General features: G+C 42.0%; 1 protein-coding gene across 2 annotated transcripts; it reads right to left on the bottom strand.

Moving 5' to 3' along the window:
• Nucleotides 1-15: 15 nt before the first annotated feature.
• LOC115389565 (aminopeptidase N-like) lies at nucleotides 16-19,840 on the bottom strand. 2 transcript variants are annotated; one of them, XM_030092985.1, is made up of 21 exons: nucleotides 19,594-19,840; nucleotides 8,596-9,307; nucleotides 8,330-8,472; nucleotides 7,970-8,106; nucleotides 7,743-7,869; nucleotides 6,373-6,527; nucleotides 5,802-5,915; nucleotides 5,578-5,721; nucleotides 4,671-4,736; nucleotides 4,473-4,538; nucleotides 3,514-3,689; nucleotides 3,222-3,298; nucleotides 2,482-2,615; nucleotides 2,173-2,228; nucleotides 1,946-2,093; nucleotides 1,746-1,837; nucleotides 1,531-1,641; nucleotides 1,248-1,415; nucleotides 813-953; nucleotides 395-476; nucleotides 16-276 (listed from the first exon to the last, which is right to left on the bottom strand). In XM_030092985.1, exons 2-21 carry the CDS (start codon nucleotides 9,180-9,182, stop codon nucleotides 124-126), a joined length of 2,877 nt encoding a protein of 958 aa, XP_029948845.1. In that variant the 5' UTR covers nucleotides 9,183-9,307; nucleotides 19,594-19,840; the 3' UTR covers nucleotides 16-123. The 2 variants fall into 2 exon arrangements, with proteins under 2 accessions (XP_029948845.1, XP_029948853.1); XM_030092993.1 differs by lacking the exon at nucleotides 19,594-19,840 and adding an exon at nucleotides 14,589-14,897.
• Nucleotides 19,841-19,923: the final 83 nt, after the last annotated feature.

The raw sequence follows: 19,923 nt of genomic DNA on the forward strand, positions 1-19,923 counted from the left end.
AGTTAGACAGTCTCGGTCAAAGACGGGTTTTAGTGGTTCCTGATGATTATAGTGATTGTCAGTTGTTACCTCAGGGTACGGGGAAAACAAAAGGAGCGAGGATCATGGGAACTCTGCGGGCTCTCATGTGGACTCCTCAGTGAACCACCTCAGCACTTCTGCTTTGTTTTCCGACACCCACTTGATGTTGGCCTTGGTCTTCTCTATGGCCTGCTCCAGGGCCATGGTAGCAGAGCCAAAACCGACGTCCTGGTTCTCCTCTTTGAATTTCTTCAACTGGACAAAGCAAATAACAAAGAGACTTTTTTGTTGTTACTGTGTTTTCCCTCCTAATGCCCTTCCAGGAAGAGCAGTATGGAGATTGATGTGTGTGAGGCAGGGGAAGGGCACATACCTCCTGCAACTCAAACTCTGTGGAGAACCTTGTTGCGATTCCACTGACCAGATTGGGGAAGGAAAAGGAAGATTTTCCATATCTGAAATGAAGGATGCATTTCACCACAGGAAATTAGAGCAAGTCATGCTCAGGGACAAAAAGAAGTCGAGATTTTGTTTTCTCGGGCCTCAGGATATTTCCGTGTGTGTGTGATTGTGCATATCTGCTATTGCTACATATTTTCATGTGTGTGCTTAAAATTTCTGATGAAATGTGATGAGAAATAAACCACCATTGCCAAAGCAGTAGATCTTAAAATATCTGTTTAAGCTTTTAATTATTATAGATTATTTTCGCAGTAACCTGTATTCCATTCCTCTGGGGTTGCGTAGCCATAAAGAATTAAAAGAGAGAGAGAGAGAGAGAGAGAACTCACAGTTCATAGATGTCGCTCCACTTAGCTCGCACAAAGTTCCAGGCCAGCGGCATTCCTACAACATTTTGTGCGATGAGGTTGATGGTAGAAGTGGCATCCTGCTTCCGGATTTTAGTTGGGTCAAGGGTGTACTCCAGATACCTGTCTCAATAAATACCAAAAATAACATTATGACATGATAAAAATACATGTCTAGCCTTGAAGGAAAACAACTTATTGCTTCAGAAGAACACATAGTGCTGAGAGAAACTGAAGATATAGCTAGCTCAGCTTCAATAAAACATGAGCATAACAATCTTTACAGACAAATCTAAGGACAACACTGAATATTTTCTCTGTCTCAGTCCATTTGTGCAGTTTGTGAAGGTGAACACATATCGATTTTTTTGACCTCTGAAGTGCGTAAATGGTGGCGTTTGTGCTCGCACACTGCACCTGTTTAAAAGCCAGGGCACCTTAGTGCAGGCCATGGCCGCCCTGAGTCTGAGCGCTTCAGATGCCAAAGTGGAATTCTTGAACATCCTCCAGGCGAAGTCCCACTCCTCTGCACCACCGAAGGCTACTGCAACGCAGTAAACCGTGCCTTTCAGGTTGGGATGAATCCTGGGGAGCATAATGTAGGTTAGAAAATGAGTAGATGTGAGACACACTGATCTGGGACCAGTCATTAAAAACTCACAGTCCAGGACTGAATGAAGGACTGAGTCCAGCTACTCACAGGTTGCGGCCTGGATTATCCATCCACTGCCTGAACCAGCTGCTGATCAGCTCCCTGCAGCCCTCCACACCCACGCTGCAGGCAATCCATATGGCATTGATCTGATTATACCTGAGAAGGAAGGGGATTGAGTAAACTGGAAAACAATGTCAAATGTGTTAGAGCTCAGATTTCTGGCATTAAACAAAAAGACAGCTATGCCTTCAGTTTCCTACTTGTCAGTGTGGCCCTCAGGTACACGGGTCCAGTTCGCTGTGAGTGTCCTGAAGTGTTCAAAAAGTGGTTGGACTTGTTTCTTGAGGTACGCCTGAAATGAAAAGAAAAATACACCAACAGTTTTTGTGTTCCAGTGAGTTTCTCTTTTTTTGTTGTAATCACTACAGACATTGATATTTCCAGAGATGAGGGTTTTAACCTGTAAAGCTCCGTAGACCTCAGTGCGGTCAAACATAAGAATGAAGTAGCCGAGGTTTCTCTGAAATGACTCCCAGGGCATGTATTCTCTCTCTTTTGACAGGTATTTAGTGGTTTTCAGGGCCAGTGTTGTATTGATGATCTTGGCTCTGCACAGCAGAAACAGACTGTTGCAAGATTTGCAAACACACATGCGTGAGAAATGTTCAAGAGTTTAGCTGTCTTTGCCTTGCGAGGTTGAACGCATCGTCTATGATCTGTGCTCTGTTGATGACTGATAAAGCCTGATTGGAAGAAACACAAATACAAACACAAACACAGGAGAACAGTAGACTTAGTTTCATTCTTGTCTTATAGTTTCAATGCCTTAAATTCAGGAAATGGATGAGAATACTAGCGATAGAAATAGCATTTCACAACGCTAACAAAATCATGCCGACTTTACAGTACAAATTAGACTTCATTCCCATTTCTGTAATTGTCTTATTGAGTACAAAAAGCACATAAAAAGCAGTCTGCGAGTGACGCCTGGCTTACCTGATGGTGGGTGTTGAGCAGTGTGAGGAGACGATCCCAGTTGTCCAGATCGTAGTTCACCCTGAAGTATCCGGATACGTTCGTGTTTGCCAGCACCCAGTCCGATCCGGAAGCACTCATCGGTCTGTGAGTGTCTACTCAAAAGTTCAGATACCAGAGTGCATTATTCCAGCTGAATGTCACATAGTGGGCCCTACTTGAAGCACATGATCTGCTGCTATGGTAAAATGAGAGTCTCACTCTGATTTTTCCAAAGACAACTGAAGTATCAAAGCATTTGTCATCCAGTGCAAATCATTCATTGCATTTTGTGATTAATGTCAAATAATCCAATACCAACTTCTGTCTCATTTAGTGCATCATTTTCATTCAATTTGACCAGTTTCGGTCATGTTGAATCATTGTAGTCCCGTATGAGCACACAAAGGTGATAAGGGAAAGTTCAAAACTCCCTATTGCAACAAGGGAATCTCTGTAGAACCAGACTTCTGGACGTCAGAGTGATCTCGTCATTAACGTTTAGTCGACATGATGTCTTGGTTCCAATATGGACAGCCAAGAAATTCAGACATACCTCTTCCTGTCACATGTGGACCTAGCCTTTATAAGTCAGTGCTGGATGGATGAGAATCAGACTAATATATAAACACTTCCACTGCGCATGTCTAAGGTAAGACCCTCACTTTCTGCAGCACACCCTCACACGAGTCACACAGTGGCTCATGGAGCCTTCCCCGTACCCGTGTTTTGAAGGAGCCAGTACTGTTGCTGCTCCACTCCCGTCTTCATCCATTTAATAGGAACAAACCACGTGTAGCTGGACAGAAAAGATTGAGACAATAAGCGAATAGACGACGGTGCCGTCCTGTTATCTGACCTCTCTGCTTCCACCGTCTCATCAGATGCAATATATACGTACAATCTCATGCAACAAAAAAAGTTAGCATGCTTGGACTGGCTGAGATTAAGCTAAGCATCTCTTTAAAAATCATCTATATTGAACTTACAGGAAAAGGTAAAACTGATTCCTACTTGAACTGAGAAGGCCTGTCCACTACAGACTCTGGATCCAACAGGAAGTGTTTCTGGGTGACACTTCCTGTCCGGGTGTCGATAGTGACCACTGGGAAGCCCATCTGGAGAGTCCAGCGGTTCATGATTTCACCGATGGAGCGTGGAATGTGAAGACTAGGAGTGTTATCAACCGCCTGCCAGCCGAACAGAGGGAAGCAGACGCAAGCTCTCAAACACAACCAGAACTACGAAGTCAGGTTAATTTATTCATTGTAGGTTTTTACAATCCCCGAGTAAATATGTAAAATGCTTTTAAAAACAGGATGCAGCATCATAGGCGAGGCGAGTGAGGATACCACTGGATTGTTTTAGAAAATACACATTTAATAAAGTGGACACAGGAACATATCTGTTGCTCGTAACAACAAATAATATAATAATGGCAAATAATTTCAGATTAATAATAACATAATAATGTTTGCTATTGTGAATGTAAAGAAGTCAGTAATGTAAGAATTTAGTCAACATTTTGAATTATGTTTTCTTTTTTAATGCAAGATTGGAAACTTATGTCAGGGGCTTTATTGCACTGAAAAAGGCCAGATTCAGCAGTTATTATGTGACTGGTCATTATTACATGGTTTATTGTGACACCTGTGCATGTTATCCCTTTGTTTAGACACACAAATCTTTGGATTTGAAAATCTGGTATGAGGAAACCTGACGCTGAAATGTCAGATCCTTGTCTGATGGATCTGCTCAGCAGTTATGGGCCATTTTTATTTAACGATGCCCTATATGTTTTCATTATTGAGAGGTCTGGGCTGCAGGCAGACCAGTTCACCTCCTGAATATCATCTCCCATGAAAAATGATACATTTATGAGAATTGTAAAATTTTAGATCCTATTTTTGTTTGCATTTTGCAGATTATTCAAACCTTTTTAGGACTGAAATTCTCATTTTTATTGAGCTCACCTGCTGGAGGTGGTCCCACAGGTCTGTGTATACTGTATTGCCAAAGGCAAACGTGTTCAAATAAGACTGTGGAGACAAAGCAGCGAGGAGGATCCGTGTTATAATCAGCAACGAATTGTAGGTTTTGTTTCACTCACTGACACAAAGACCGGCAGTAATAATCATGCCATGAGAAAATGTCTCAGATTCATTACTCACACTGAGTCCTCTGGCAAAAACTGGCTCAGTGAGGAACTCGGACAGCATCCGGATCACTGCTGCACCCTGAAAACAACCAGTGCAAATCATCACAATCCAACTGCTTTCAACTTCTCAGGACATGAAATTCAATCCAAAGAAAATATTACAAAAAAAAAAAAAGGTTCTCCTGGTGATTTGGCTCTGACTGAAATGGAAAAATCTGGAGACTGAATCAACCAGAGTAACACGTGTGAGTCATACTGTTGTTTTCCCCAGATAGAAAAGCCTGGCATTTCACAAGTACGGGCAAAGATTTGGTATTCTTAAACTGGTTGGTGAAGTGGAAAATCACATAAAAACAGCGATTTCTCAAGAGTCTGCGTCATTTCTGAGAATTGTAACACATCAGCCCGACCATTTACTCAGTGTGTAGAAAGTTTTAGGATGATTTCAAGTAATTTTCCAAGTTTCAGACACCACTGAAGGTAGAATTTACGATTTGCCCATCAACCGGAACACATTAAGAAGAAAGTCTGATTAATTTATTTGCAATTTCAAAAGTTTTATTGCACTAGCACATATATCAACATGCACAGTAGACAATACCAAAAGTGAATATCAATAAATAATAGTTTTGGTGCACTCTGCATTATGTAACTGTCTGCATAAATTAAAATGAGAAAAAGTTTTTGTTGTGGATTAAAAAGTGCAGCTACTTTTCAAAAATAGTGATATTATGTAAATTAAAAAACTAATCCATTTGACAGAGAAGGAGCATCAGTATTTGAAATTACTAATCTCTCTTGTTTCCTCTTGGAGAGATGTGGCTTCCATTGAGCGTCTCTTCCAGAGAGCTGCGTACAGCTGCACCTCTGGAAGCGAGTCAGACGCTGGATGAATCTCTCTCTCTCCCACAGGAGCTGACCTTGCTGTAAGAGATGGTGTTGAACATCTCGCTGATCTGAGCGGGGTCGTTGACCTCGTCCTCTCGGCGGGACAGCGGATGAGAGGATGCCAGAGCGTCCACTGCAAACACTCGATGAACATCGTACAGGATGATCTGGTCTTTCTGTGGCCGAGTGCAGGGGAGAGTGAGGGCAGTGAAGCTGAATATGTGAGAAGCTTTAACACCGGCGGCGCGGCTCTCACTATGTTCCAGGTGGGCTCGGCGTAATCGGCTCCGAGGTACTCCACATATGAGGCGAATCCCTCATTCAGCCACAGGTCATTCCACCATTTCAACGTTACGAGGTTGCCAAACCACTGGAAAAAAAAAAAGAAAAACAAAACGTGACGTGCAAAAACACAATTTACAGTCCTGCAGTGGTAATGAGCACCATTTCACTCAGCGAGCTCTGCTTCCATGAACTTTGAGTTTGGCGAACGTTCAGCACAGTGGTTTAGCTCCAAGTAAAATATGAAGTGAATCTGCAGAGGATTAAGAAATTCCCAACCTCGGAATTTCCATTATGTTGTTTTGAAGGGGGGCAAGGTTAGCTGCTCCCACTGCTTTCACAGAGGGGAGTTCAATGTCCAGGCTGCAATTATTCTTACATTTCTGTATTATTGAGGGAAAAAGACCTCTTGGAAATTATGAAATCAACACTGTATTGAGTATAATCCTTAGAGTGCATGAAGGAGATGGGAAAGAGCTTGTTTTGTCATTAGTGAAGCTGAAAATGTATTGATGACGGGGATTAGGAAGGGTAACGCCACGCACCATGTGAGCGAGTTCATGGGAGATGACAGTCGTGACCCTCTCCTTGTTGCCAGTGGATGAAAGGACGGGGTCAAAGAGCAAGGCTGTTTCCCTGTATGTGACCAGACCCCAGTTCTCCATCGCTCCGTTGCTGAAATCCGGCAGAGCGATCTGATCTACAGAGAAAAGGGAAATGTAAACGCAAGAAACGGCATCTGTACAATCAGTTGTTACAATGTGCAAAAGAGTCAGTGACGAAAAAAGAAAGAAAGAAAATCAGATGAAAAAAAAACAGATGTTCGATCAACTATTGTTAAAAAACACACACACACACACACACACACACACACACACACACACACACACACACACACACAGCTGAAAGCATCGAAAGTGCTGGAATAAGGCTCCACCTCAGGGTTTTTTTCTTTTTCATAGTTCCAGCTTTTGGAAAACTAATAGCAGCATTAGTAACACAGATCATGATGATATTTCAACATGGTCACATCCAGTTATCTAACATACACTCAAAACATTTTTACAACGTGTTTTCAGGTCAGCAAACCTCAACTCTTGCCATTTTAAGTCTAATTTTCTGTGCCGCGAGTGGCCCTGTTTGCAAAAAAATCAAGATGAACTGCTGTAATCACTGTTCAGACACCGTGTTTATTGTCTCTGTATTCTGCAGCTTTTCTATCACATCAGCCTGTGGAGCCTCGTTCTTGCAATGACTGAAAATTATAACTACAAGTTCTTAAAGTTAAATAGCTATGAGAGTAAAATATTTAAAAGTGGTCACAGTTTGAAACCATGATTGTAATGACAGTTCCATGAAAGACATATAGAATGACATATTTGGAACATCGATCGATGTTGCCAGGAAAAAACGGGTAGAGACGAGACATGTCCTGTTACAGTGGTGATCTGTCTGGCCAATGTTTGCATCGTGTGGACATCGTGTGTGCTGCAATGTTTGCCACATGGAATTGGGACTTGATGCTGCTGCCATCTTGGAAAAAGCTGTCTTTGAAAAAGAGATCTTAAAAACTCAACAGGATATATAAACGTTGAATAAAATAGATAAATAAATAAAGCCCCATTGTACATATATAGAATCAAATTTCTAAAAAAGGCGGAATTTGAAAAGCATCGCTAACAAAAATGTACACAACATACCGTTACGCCTCAGAAGTATCTTTAACAATACACTGGTAAAGCTCAAGAAAGCCCACAAAGTGACATTTCCTGTACCTGGAGAAATCACACGGATTAAAATGCCCCGCGGAAAATATAGTATGGGGTTGGCAAATGGTGTGCTTTTAGACTGTCAAAGAAAATGAGAGGACCGCCTCTGTCCTCAGAGGGAAGAGCAGATGCCGGCGTCGACCTACCTGACTTGGAGAGAGGATACGTTGTGTTGTAGTAACGCTCGAAGAACTGCAGGATCGGGCCGGTGACGCTGAGAGCGTAGTCACCCTGACTGTCAGCGATGGCTGTCCTCTTAGCCCAGATTCGGATCTGCAGATTTTACAGATTTAGAGAATAAAATCTTCACTGTGTGCGCAGACCTTGCTGCCCACATCAATGAATGTAAACTCTAAAAAAAACTATTTCTCACCAGCAGATTGTTTTGGGACGACTGAACGTGATCAAAGTCGCTGACGATGAACGCCAGCAGATACGTTGACATCCTCTCTGTGGGCTCGAACGTAGTGACTTTGACACGCACACCTTCGATGACGACCTCGGAAATATCTGCCTCACAAAGAGAAGACAGCCAGACCGTGATCCATTAACATGGTTGGGTTGTTGGACTTTGAGACATTATTTAAACATCGGCAGTAGTAGGACTCACAATCACGCGGATACTTCATAACACCAAACTGTGTTTGGATCATTTGTTCTGAGACTTACAACGAGCCCGTTTGATACATCAATCCAAACATTTCCAGTATATTCTGTTTCCTTTAAGACTAACCCGTTTCCTTGCCGTTGGACAGAGCCACGTAGCTTGGGTCGTGGACGATGGTCACGTTGAAAACTGCTTTCATCGCCGGCTCGTCGAAACAAGGAAAGGCTTGTCTGGCGTACGTTGCCTGCATCTGAGACGTAGCAACCACTCTGCGAAACATTTACATTCAAATGCAGCTCAACCACACAAGAGAATCGAGGCATACCTGTCAAAGTCACGCCAAAATTCCCAACATTAGAATAACACCGTATTTATTCTCTGCCATCTCTTACTTCTTCACGCCGTCTTGAGTGTATTCACTCCTGTAGAAACCCTCCAGATCATCTGCCAGCTCCCCCACAAATCCAGTTTCCAGTAGGTATGTGGCCCCGGCAGTTAGTTTGCGGCGCAGCTGAATAACCAGATACTCCGTTCTCTTCACCAGGAAGGTCTTCTGAATAACCGGCGCTCTGGCGTCGCCCACGCCGCTCAGTTTCGCCTGGTGCCCGTCGGTGGTGGTGAAGTTCAGCTTGCTGGCGTGAATGATGATCAGATCCGTTTCTTTCACACACCTGAAGATCACCGAGGACTGTCCGGTGAAGATGTACATGCCGTCTTCGTTGGGCTGCAGTCGAGGCCACAGGTTCAAACGGTAGGAGACGGGGACGAGTGCGTCTGGAAGTCTGTAGTGGTCCCAGGGGTCCTTTGGGGTGAAGGCAGTGGTGGGGGCTGCAGGAACGGAGCTCTCCGATGCTCCTTGATTCTTCATTTTTTCCTTGTGATAGGCGATGGACAGAGCTAAGATTGTCGTCAGTGCAATGGCCGCCAGCAAAAGCAATCCAAGGCCCACATTTTTACTGATGTAGTAGACTTTCCCCATGTCTGACTGAGGTTAGTGTGAAACGCTGCAGAGTCTCAGTGTGTTTTTCGTCCAGCTCAGCAGGGTCGCTGCCTTCTCAGTTAATGGCTGAGATATTAACATGGCAAAAATACATTTCCATCAACCTGCAGAGAAAAGAAGAAAAAATAAAGAAGTATTCACTGCTTCAACAGAATATTTCAGGCATTTGTGTTCAGTAAAATTCATAATTCCAAGTGGTTTTTATTCAGAGATTCACTTTGTGTGCCTGAAAAATATCGAGACAATGTTTTTTTAATGATGCTTTTGCAGAAAAAACTGATTGAAAGAAGGTTGCATCCCTAGTCCTTCATGCGGATAATGGAAAAGGTGTAAGCACTCAATTCCACGATTAAACATTGGACAGAGTGCCAGTAAAAACATGATGAGTAAGCAAACTACTTAGCTCTGCAGCCAGGCAACAGTTCCAGTATGCGCTGCAAGACAGATACTGCGGTGACTGAAACTCTGCTGAAGTATTTACCACGTCAGCATTTAGAGTTTCCACACGCAACCAGTGACGGAGAACAAATACAGTCTCAAAGTCAAGTTTTACGATGCAGCACACAAGATTTTTGGTTGATTCATTGATCCGTCCAATTTATTTCACACATGTTGCCCTGCTGTTATTTCAAAGAATATTTTTTGATGTACTGTCTGGTATATTTATGAAAATCAGCGAGTTTTCCAGCTCGACCAAGCCTGTTTAGTCTTCAACAGAAGAAGCATGAGGGGTGGCACTAGCTATTTGGAAGAATACAAAATGTAAAACAGGTTTTAAGTTATTTCAAAGGTTACTGTTTACTAAATAATTCCTCGTGAGTTCATTCATAGTTTTCATGCCTTGATTTGGAATCTATGAGAAGATGAATATATTCTAAGTATCGAATAACAGCACCAGTGAGATTATGATAAACTAGAATTTGGCACTCAGAGAGCACAGACCTCCGCCACAGGTCAAATCAGTCACCAAGCCGCGCCACATGCCGCACGCCCCCTGTTGGCAGGCCTGCCCAACTATGTGAAAGACTGCCCTATCTCTCAATGATAAAGAATCCTTAAAAAAAATTCCTGGATCCAGACAGTGATCCGGATCATCACCAAAATTTAATGGATTCCAAGTTAGCCCAAGACCCACCTTTCCACAAAGTTTCATTGCAATTCGTGAATAACTTTTTCCGTAATGTTACTAACAAACAAACCAACGAACCGGCGTGATTCCATAACCTCCTGGCAGAGGTAATAATGGTTGAATGAAGTCAATGCAGGTTAGTGTGCATGTGCAATATGAGTAGGTTTATATTTGAATCCGAAGTAACGATATGCACACATAACACGGTGCAACTAATCGTGATATGTAAATATTATGGTCTACATGTCAAATAAATGAATGGTCACCACCATTTACTCAGACTTTCCACCTCCTTGAAAAGTTAGAGACAACGCCACAGAATTCGTTAGAAAATGCAGAAGGTGGGTCATCTTTTAGGAAGTACTTCAATTCATATCAGGAAGTAACCACACTCTTGCTTCATAGAGAGAATGTCAACAGCTTGAGTGGAGGCTCAGAGGGCTTTGGGTGGTGAGTTTGCATGTTTTTCCTGTGCGTAAGTAGGTTGAAAGACATACATTTGAGATTTATTATTGACTGTGAAATTACCTATGGGTGTGAATTTTTGTGCGCTGACAAAAAAAAAATCAAAGCTAGATGGACTGATAAGGTAGTATGTGGTAACATCTTATTAATATACACCTCTGAACATGTACTGTTTCACATTACATAAGCTGGTGCTGAGGCCCTGTTTTTGGAATGAAAGAAAGTATGTTGCATATTGAAGGATTCAAGATGAATCAACAAGGTGAAGTCAAAAGCTCCAAACCTTTCTGTTATTACCTCCTTTTAGAGATTTCTTCAGCTGTATCATTTATTTGTCTCCCTCTTTATTATCAAAGAGTCTCTCTTTCATTAGAGCAGAGACAGTAGTTTATCTCCCAGTTGTTTGGTTTGTTTAAGTCTCAGATCTCCGTATCATTGAACAGACTGGGTAATCTAACCTCTGCTTAAAGATAACAAAGGTCGCAGTGTCAAGTCATTAGACTGTGGTTAGCTGCCTCATCATAATATTTATGACTGAAGGCTTGGCTTTTCCTTCAGCCCATAAATATTAATGAGGGCCACAGCTGCTATGAAAGGTCAATAAAGTATTATCTAATAATTCTGCTTTCAGAAAACGGTTTCACTTTCCATTCAGTTCTGATTAAGTAAGAAAGTTAAGTAAAAGCACTTTATTTGTCCCTAAGGGGCATTTTGAGGTGTCATTTGACATTTCATATCACAGTTCCATATTCCATGTCATCCTCTCTTGATGTTATCATTTGCTGCACGGGAATCTGTGGTGATAAACAAAGTGCAGTTGGACCAACAGACGTGAGAGCAGATAAGATGAACTCGGAGCGTTCTGTGCCACTTGTGAAATGGACCACTGGAGGTACAAAAAGATTGTTTCTTTTTTTTTTTTTTTCCTGAGTCAGTCACCTCTCCCTCCTTCTTCCCATCTCAAAGCGTGTTTCCTCCATATCATCACCTAATCTTTATACTGTATGTGTGATAAGAACTCAGAAAAGTGATGTTCATGCACAGTTGTAACAAGTCACATTTATAATACTAATACCTTTGTCCCACCTTACTAATTTATGCAAATCAAACAAGTATGAGATAACAGCAATAAACTGACCTTGCTCAATACAGCTCCACCTAAAGCCACGTCTCAATCCAGCCTTTCCCTCAATTCTCAACCTGCCTTTTCAGCTAGCAGCGTGTGAACTCGACTCCCTGCAGGTAAAACATCAGGAAATGATGCGTCTGAATGTAATAAGACCACACAAACCGCCTGTGATCGCATATAACTCATCACACTCTCTGTGCTCCTGCAACATTCTGCACTAATAACAGAAATGAACTGTTTGTCCCCTCTGAAATATTTCCTTGAAATGATCCCTGAAAGGAGGCTGAGTACAGCAGGAATGAATATAATTAGACAATGTGGCTAAATGTTTCAGGCTGGAACATAATCTGCTGCCAGAGGAAGGGCATTAATAGTTTCTTTTTGTGCCTTTTAACACTGATTCGCACCATGAAACCATGTGATACATCAAAAAAAAAAAAACCTTAAAAATCATGGAATGCAAATAGAATATAACTGTAATACATGAAGAAAGAAGGTGAGCTCAGAGAAGCACATTTGACAGCAGTCAGCACCAAATAATTCATGACAAATAGTTCTCTTCAATCATGCATTGCTTAACAAATCTGCCTTATCCCAGCTAATGTGAAAGGAAAATGAAAGTTAGTTTTGGCTTCACAGTTTGCTATAAAAACACAGCAGCATATCTAAATGTGTGGAAGTTCATAGATCATTTTGACTTTACTGGAATCATTTCATCAGTCTGTTAACTTATGTATGCGATGAAAAAGCTTTTTATCATTTTCCTGCAGATGTTTTGACTTGTTGAGTGCTTCATTGAGAATTCTTCTGACTTACAAAAGGTGGATTTTTTTTTTTTTTTTTGAGTTCCCAGTTCCCACCATGGTGCGTTTAGGTATGTTATTCATGGATAACATTTCTAAAATCCATCATCTACGTTCTGTGGAAGCCAGGCTGACTGTAGTGAAGGCAGGGTAGCCCGGCGTCAGGTCACCGTGACTCACACAAGACGAATAAACAAATTCCACACAGAAAGTTCATTCCCAGGATTAAAACCAGGACCTTCTTGCTACCCTTCCTGTCAAAGCTGCCACAGCTGTTTGCTCTGATTTCTGTTATATTTTATATTGAAAAACAAAAAGAAATCCAAAAATTAGCTAAGATCTGAACCATGGATAGGAAACTTTTAGAAGTGTCTGAGTCACATACATTACGCAATGTATATGAAAGGCCAGAACCCGGTTTCCTAAAATGTTTGATTGTTTTGGCACAATAAAATGAATACATTTACATTTCTAACTCATGATGGCAGCATGGTAGCATAGCATAAGTACAATGTATACAATGTATGGCTCACATCAAATTCTATTTGTCCCATGATCACAGAGGTACAGTAACACTTTGATATTTGTTGTGTAAAATAAAGTGATCCGACGCTGTTGGCTCCCAAGCACTTTCCCGTATTCAAACAGAAAAAAGCCTGACTGAAAGAAATGTGGACAACCCTGATGTGACAACAAAAACCAAAGTTATCCCAAAGATATGGATATTGTGAAAGCAGAGCAGCCAATTCAGTATCATTTCACCAGAGACGCCAGGGTCCCACTCAGCCTGAGAAGGTTATGCTTTTCACGACAAAGACCAAACCGAGTCGTGCTTCTGCTTAACTGTGATCAAAGTAAAGTCTTCAGGAACTTGAAAGACTAAGCACGCAACACACACGCTTGTATGCTAAGTTTTGTTTGTTTTTTTTTCTTTAAGACTAACCCAGTGGATCACAATAATGCTTAGTGAGGACCACACGAGAAAATGTTGCGTTCTCCAAGTCCACCAGTGCATTGACCAACCAGAACATAAATTCACAGATGCTAACCAGATTAGCTCTGGGCAGTTGATGAAGAAGACATGCTTACTTCTGATATGAGGGTTTGATTGATTATTTTAGCCATCGTGAGTGACGATGTATGAGAAGCAGCTTTACAACACATAAGGAGAACTCCATGTTCAACAAGATCACTCACCTCTGGCCGCATAAAGACCCTTCAGTCGGGTGAACCCGGCAGCCATGAGGCTTAACACACATCAATCCCATGAGACAAAACACAAGTCTGATAAAAAAGAAATGTCCCCAATTGGCTGAGAAATGTAATTTCTGGTAGACTCATAAACATAATAGAAATAACGCCATGTCATTCAGCACTTTCCAATTTCACAAGTGATCCATTGGATTAAACCACTTTTTTTCCTCTAAACCATCATGGTGAAGGTTATACGATGCAGGAGTTTGCTACACAACAACCACAGGAGCATCAGCAGGAGGTACAGTGGAGCGATCTCTCTATTTATTTCAGCCGGTCAGTGTTAGGTGGAAATCCTCTGCTCACAAGCCTCCCAGAGAACCAGAGGTCCACACCAGGAACCGAAAACCGACTCACGCCACCTCCAGCAGGAAGCACACCAGTGTCTACCTCCTGTTTCTCAACACACATGGCATTATTGCTTTCCGGGCATTACAAGACACACCGAGATTTAAATGACTGGCAGTAATGAACAATTCTGTTTTTTTACAGTTGTTCAGTTTCTCCCAAGAGGCTCTATCAGAAAGATCATCAGTGCAAAAGTCAGCCATTTTCCTCCCACGCGAAAGCGACAAAATGCCAACCAGGAATAAAGAAACACTCACCAACTCCTGCATCACGAAGCAAGAAAAACAACTTTCGAGCCCCCAGTTCATGCTGGGACAGGCTGGAACGCAGCACAGAGTGCCATCCTCCACAGGTCCCAAGCAGCTACGCAGTGTTTCCTCAGTGAACTTCAAGGATATGTCTATAAATATGGTTGTTATTGTGAACTTGAATAACCTGCTCTTCCAAAAGAATAATAAGAACTGAGAAAAAGGCTAAAACTGGTTTCAGTAAAAGGCTTAGCAGACGTTATTCAACTACCCGCAACCGGCTAATAGCTACTTCCTGTACAAACTAATACCCACAAGTTCTTAGTACATTTCACAAGCTAATGTCTACTTGAAGTTGGCAAGTGACGTCAACACCAAATTGTCCAGAGGTGAACAAGAGCAACCAGTTGAACGGGTCAGCTCCAGGCCAAGAGGATAACCGCAAATCAACGGAAGAGATCAGAGAACATTCAAATCAGCGCACTGAAAAACATTCATGCTAAAATACACACAGCCTTGACTGACAAGCTAGTAAGAGTTAAACCTGGGGGGGCTTGCAGAGGGGGTTGTGAGTGTGAAGATATTGCAGAAAATTTGCTTTTCTCGGGAACATAAGGACAGTCTGTTCGTTGTCACAATGAAGTTTATGTGGGGGTGGTTAAGAATTCACCGTGCTAGGTTCAAGGGACAGAATGAAAGGTCCTGGAGTCATGTGACAAAGACCATTTGGAAACAGAGAATCACAAGGTCTGAACTGGAGATGGAGCCTGATGGAGTCGGATGACACATGAGATCCAGCAGAAAGGACAATCAAACTATGCATGAAGAGGAGTTCCCACGACGGGGGGCTTGCAGGAAGGGGGGCCCCCAGCGGCACGTTTTCAACCTGATCTGAAAAACGATCAGGGCTTGCTCTCTGCCGAGGGCCATAAGAGGAGCCGGAGAAGACCGAGCCCTCAAATTTGGGTAGAAACAGTTCATGTGTTGTTGCCAAGGCCGCTTTAATGCACGGGGTTACCTGGGCTGAAGCCCAGGGGCCTACCAAGTTTAGGGGCCTATTAATAAGCTGGAAAAGTCGCATTGTTGTGTTACTGGTCAAGTTCTCTGTCAATCATTTTATACTTCAGGTTTGTGGCTGCTCATTGATCCTTCGCTAGACCTGCCCCGCCTCTCTGTTTACTGACCGTTTCTACGTCTATCAAGCTTCACCCCTTGAGTGACAGGTGGAAAATGACGGAGAAAAAGAAACTTGAGAGCGGTGCTCACAAGCGAAAGGTGGTTCGCGAGAAAGAATCACGAGAACAAGAATTACTGAAGAGCATCCCAAAGCTCGCAGTGTTCTATGTGACTAATTTGTGATGAGAATGTAAATTTAATAAGTACTGACAACAAAAACTAAAACAAAATCTCTGGACATCATGAACTGACGAGTAAAAATGTGATGAAAAAGCTGATGCTGGCCGCCGGACAAGCTGGATTACAACAACCATCCTCACGCCGGGCTCACTGGCTCCGGTCCGGCTCCGGGACGGAGACGCAGCACCGCAGTACCGTGACTGTCACTCAGTGCTGTATTTGTTGTTGTGCTTCTCTTCTTCTTCTTCTGTGATGTTTTACGGCAGCTTGCATCCCATTGGTTGCATTACCACCATCTGTCATGGTCATCATCATGATTGGAGCTTTTTTCTTGCAGGTTGTTGTAAGAATTTACAGAAAGAATCTGAAGTTCATGTATTTAATTTTTTTCTAACAAGCCTTAGATATTATTAGATATCATTTATGATACAAGAGTTATATGATACATTCTAAATTTAAATATCTAAACATAATTAAAAATATGCTTACAATGGAGTTTTAACAACCGTGACAAATATCCTTTTGCACTTCTGCTACTATGGTTTTATGTTGTGTTGTTTTTATATTATGTTGATGTAGCACTTTGCCCAAGACAGATTTCCCACTGGGACAATGAAGTTATCTATCTATCTATCTATCTATCTATCTATCTATCTATAATTCAGTACAACAAAACTGTCAAATTTCATCAAGACTAAAATTAAGACAAAAAATAATTTCCACAGACTAAATTTTAACTAAAATGAAACAAAACTAAAAAACTAAAATGTGAATTTAACAAAGTCAAGTCTTTGGTGACATAAAATTAAATTAAAAATTCATGTCAAAATGAACACTGGTCCATTGAGCATGACATCCTTCATGATTTGGATTTCAAGGACATAATCAAAGCAGTCTCTGCAAAGAAGACCAGACAAAAGCACTTCTATAAGGACAGTGCTCTGCTTATTACTAGCCTCTGCAGGTTTTCAGTTGTTGTGGACGGCTGCTTGTTTGAATTAGAATGACTGAATGTTTAGACATCAGTCTGTTGTCACTATCCCTGGTGCTGAGTGTATATGCAGTTGTGTGTGTGTGTGTGTGTGTGTGTGTGTGTGTGTGTGTGTGTGTGTGTGTGTGTGTGTGTGTGTCTGTAGTATATATGTAGGCCAGAAAAGCTCATTTTGTTCTGATAGTGTTGATTTTCAAACTTTCAGCGGTCTTGGTTTTAGATAATCAACATAAGTTCTTGTTTATTGTTGTTACAAAGTGTCTTTTGTGTTCATGTAAGTTAATTAATAAAAAGTATGCTGGTGTTTTCTGGCTAAAGATGGAAAACTAACACTTGTATGTCGTGAAAGAAACTAATGCATTTTGTGATGTAGATTGGGATGATGGAGCAGGGCCTACAAAACCTCTCAGCCCCAGGGCCTACTAATAGGCTAAGGCGACCCTGGTTGTTGTCAAATGAAAACTTGAATTTTGATCTGCTTTTGTTTGTTCTCTCCCCAATCTAAGAATGCACAGTAAGGATTTAGGCTTGAGCGACCGAAGTCCTACAGTGTCTATCGTAAGGATCATAAGAACTGGGGGGAGACACGGCGCCTGTAAAAGGATGGTCTCAGCAAAGTAAATAAAATTTATTTACAATATAGGCGGTTGCAAAATGAAATAGAAAGTATTTGAGTGTCACCTCTCTATTTAACTTAAACGGGAGAAACAAGTTAACGAAAAAGAAGCAGCTCACAAGGCGAACAACAAAATGCTAAGTCTGAGCTGTGTGCTCGTTGGAATGCCCTGAAAGAAGGACTCCACCCTTGTGACCTCCCCCAAATCGATGTTTGTTTTCTGCCTTGAGCAGTGTGCTGTTTCACAGCACTGGAAAAAAAAGAAAAAAGAAAAAAGGAAAGATTATTTCGACTTTAGCTTGAGCATACGGGCTGTCACAGTGGAGCGGACCAACGATCAGAACGATGGAATCACCACCATATCAACTGAAACTTAAAAAATTATGGCATCAATTGTGGATTTAATCTGGTAAAAGAGCAAAAACACGCCTAACAATTCACGCTCGGCTGTCTTATTGGAATTTGTGTCTGGAATATCAAGATTTTCATATAGGGGATGGTATTTAGTCACAACTAGAACCACTTTATACCACAATACAACCTCCACTGGACTCTCCAGCTATCTGGCTAGCTATCCATACAAGCCTTATAGAGAATAGTTTTCTCATTTGTCTGGATATATTAGGCAATTTGACATTTTGATCAAGACCTAGCCAGCTTCACCAAATCAGAAAACCAGGTTTAGCCTTAAAGAGTCACCAGTTCGCTGTTACACACACAAACTCACATTAAACGGAACACATTATTTTGATAATGATGGTTATTGTCATGTAAAACATTCAAACAAAATATTTTATTCAATGTACGGCTGGAGGGAGCTCTACAACACTTTGAGAATCAAGGATCTAGAAACTGCAAAAAAAGAGCAGCATGGAAGCTTTGTAAGAAAAAAAACCAAAACATCACTACCCAGATCAATATGCAATCAAGTCAATCCAATATGGACATGAACCTGCACTAAACACTGGCTGATGCTGACGGTGCTCGTCACTCTCAGGCCAGCTGGACATCATTTGCCCAGAGACGCTGTGATCCCATAAGGCCTGAGAAGATTACAGAAAGTCATCAAAACAAAGGTATAGATGCTTTATTGATGGTTTTCCAATGTTAGTCTTAATAATAATAATAATAATAATAAAAAAGTTTAGAGAGAAAATGATTGGGTGAAAATAAATCCACAGCCTGTTTTTGGTAAAGTTAATCAGCAATATAAAATAAACAATTTACCTGCACTTTACCCTCACCTGCAGAGAGAGAGATAATCTTTCCAGAGGGAATGTTTATCTTCGCACCCATAGTCACATTTTTCCCTGGAGTAATAAAGTGACCAAGGAGACACGTGCCCACTTCTGATTTAATCTGCATGCTCTGTGATGATAAAAATCCTCAGCAGGAACGTGGTTGTCATGTAATCAGGAGTGATACAATTTAGTGCATGTGCACATGAACATAAAAAGACCGTTGGGATTACGTTCTCTTGCAAATGAATGGCATGTGGGCTGATACTCCAGGCTCAGACTCCCTGTCGTCAATAAAGAGATCAACTTTATGGGAGGTGAAGGTAACTCTCTCTGTCAGCATACTTCGGCCGTCACGCTACCTGCACGTGAACCTGGACGACACTGTAATAACGTGTGGTCTCGGATAAACACAGCAGAAAAGCCACAGTCAGCTGTTTGAGCAGCAGAGTTCACGTCCAGTCCAGACCAACCTGGATTACAACAGACGGCAACGGTTTGAATCCCAGTCGAGGAAACCAGTGCTTCCAAAACTGCAAAGCATTCTTGAGGGGGCTGGCTAAGGTTATGAGGAGACATTTCATATTAAATGGCACATCTGGAGGGAAACCAAATGAATGTAAGTCATAAAACTGTTGCCTTCCGTTTTGATCAACATCTCCAGGCAGCTCTTAGAGAACGAACCAACTGCTGCATGTGATGCAGGCTGAAGTATTCTGGGAACATCTGTAAAGACTCCTTTGCTGTGAAGAGAGGTAATCAGCATCAAAGAGTGGTGGGGCATGCAGAAAACAGGGGTGAAATCATACATACCAAAGCCCCCGTGGCTGGATATCCAACGCTCGAGACGAAGTGGAGGAGCTGGAATGAACCCCAGCTGATGTGAAACACTCCGCATCTGTGACAGAGTGGATGTGGGAGGTGCACAGAGCTACGACAGGTTTTCCTGGGGACTGTGAGGGAGGGAACAACTCCCTCGCAGTCCCCCGAAATCCCTAAATTGGCGGCCAGACGGACTGAAAGAATGCGGCTGTATCAACATGAGCGCAAACTCCTTGTGTTGGCGCTGAAAGGGCTGCGATCCTCGGAGGTACATGCTGTTCTAACGGTGTTTCCCACGATGCCTCCTGACCACAGCTTACC

Source organism: Salarias fasciatus, chromosome 1 (assembly GCF_902148845.1).
Source record: "Salarias fasciatus chromosome 1, fSalaFa1.1, whole genome shotgun sequence".
Lineage (NCBI taxonomy): Eukaryota > Metazoa > Chordata > Actinopteri > Blenniiformes > Blenniidae > Salarias > Salarias fasciatus.

Coding starts and splice junctions, on each gene's coding strand:
- LOC115389565 (XM_030092985.1), bottom strand. CDS start 9,182: ATGGGGAAAGTCTACTACATCAGTAAAAATGTGGGCCTTGGATTGCTT. Junction 5,916..6,372: donor CCCATGAACTCGCTCACATG/GTGCGTGGCGTT, acceptor TTTTTTTTCCAG/TGGTTTGGCAACCTCGTAAC. Junction 5,722..5,801: donor CCGAGCCCACCTGGAACATA/GTGAGAGCCGCG, acceptor ACTCGGCCACAG/AAAGACCAGATCATCCTGTA.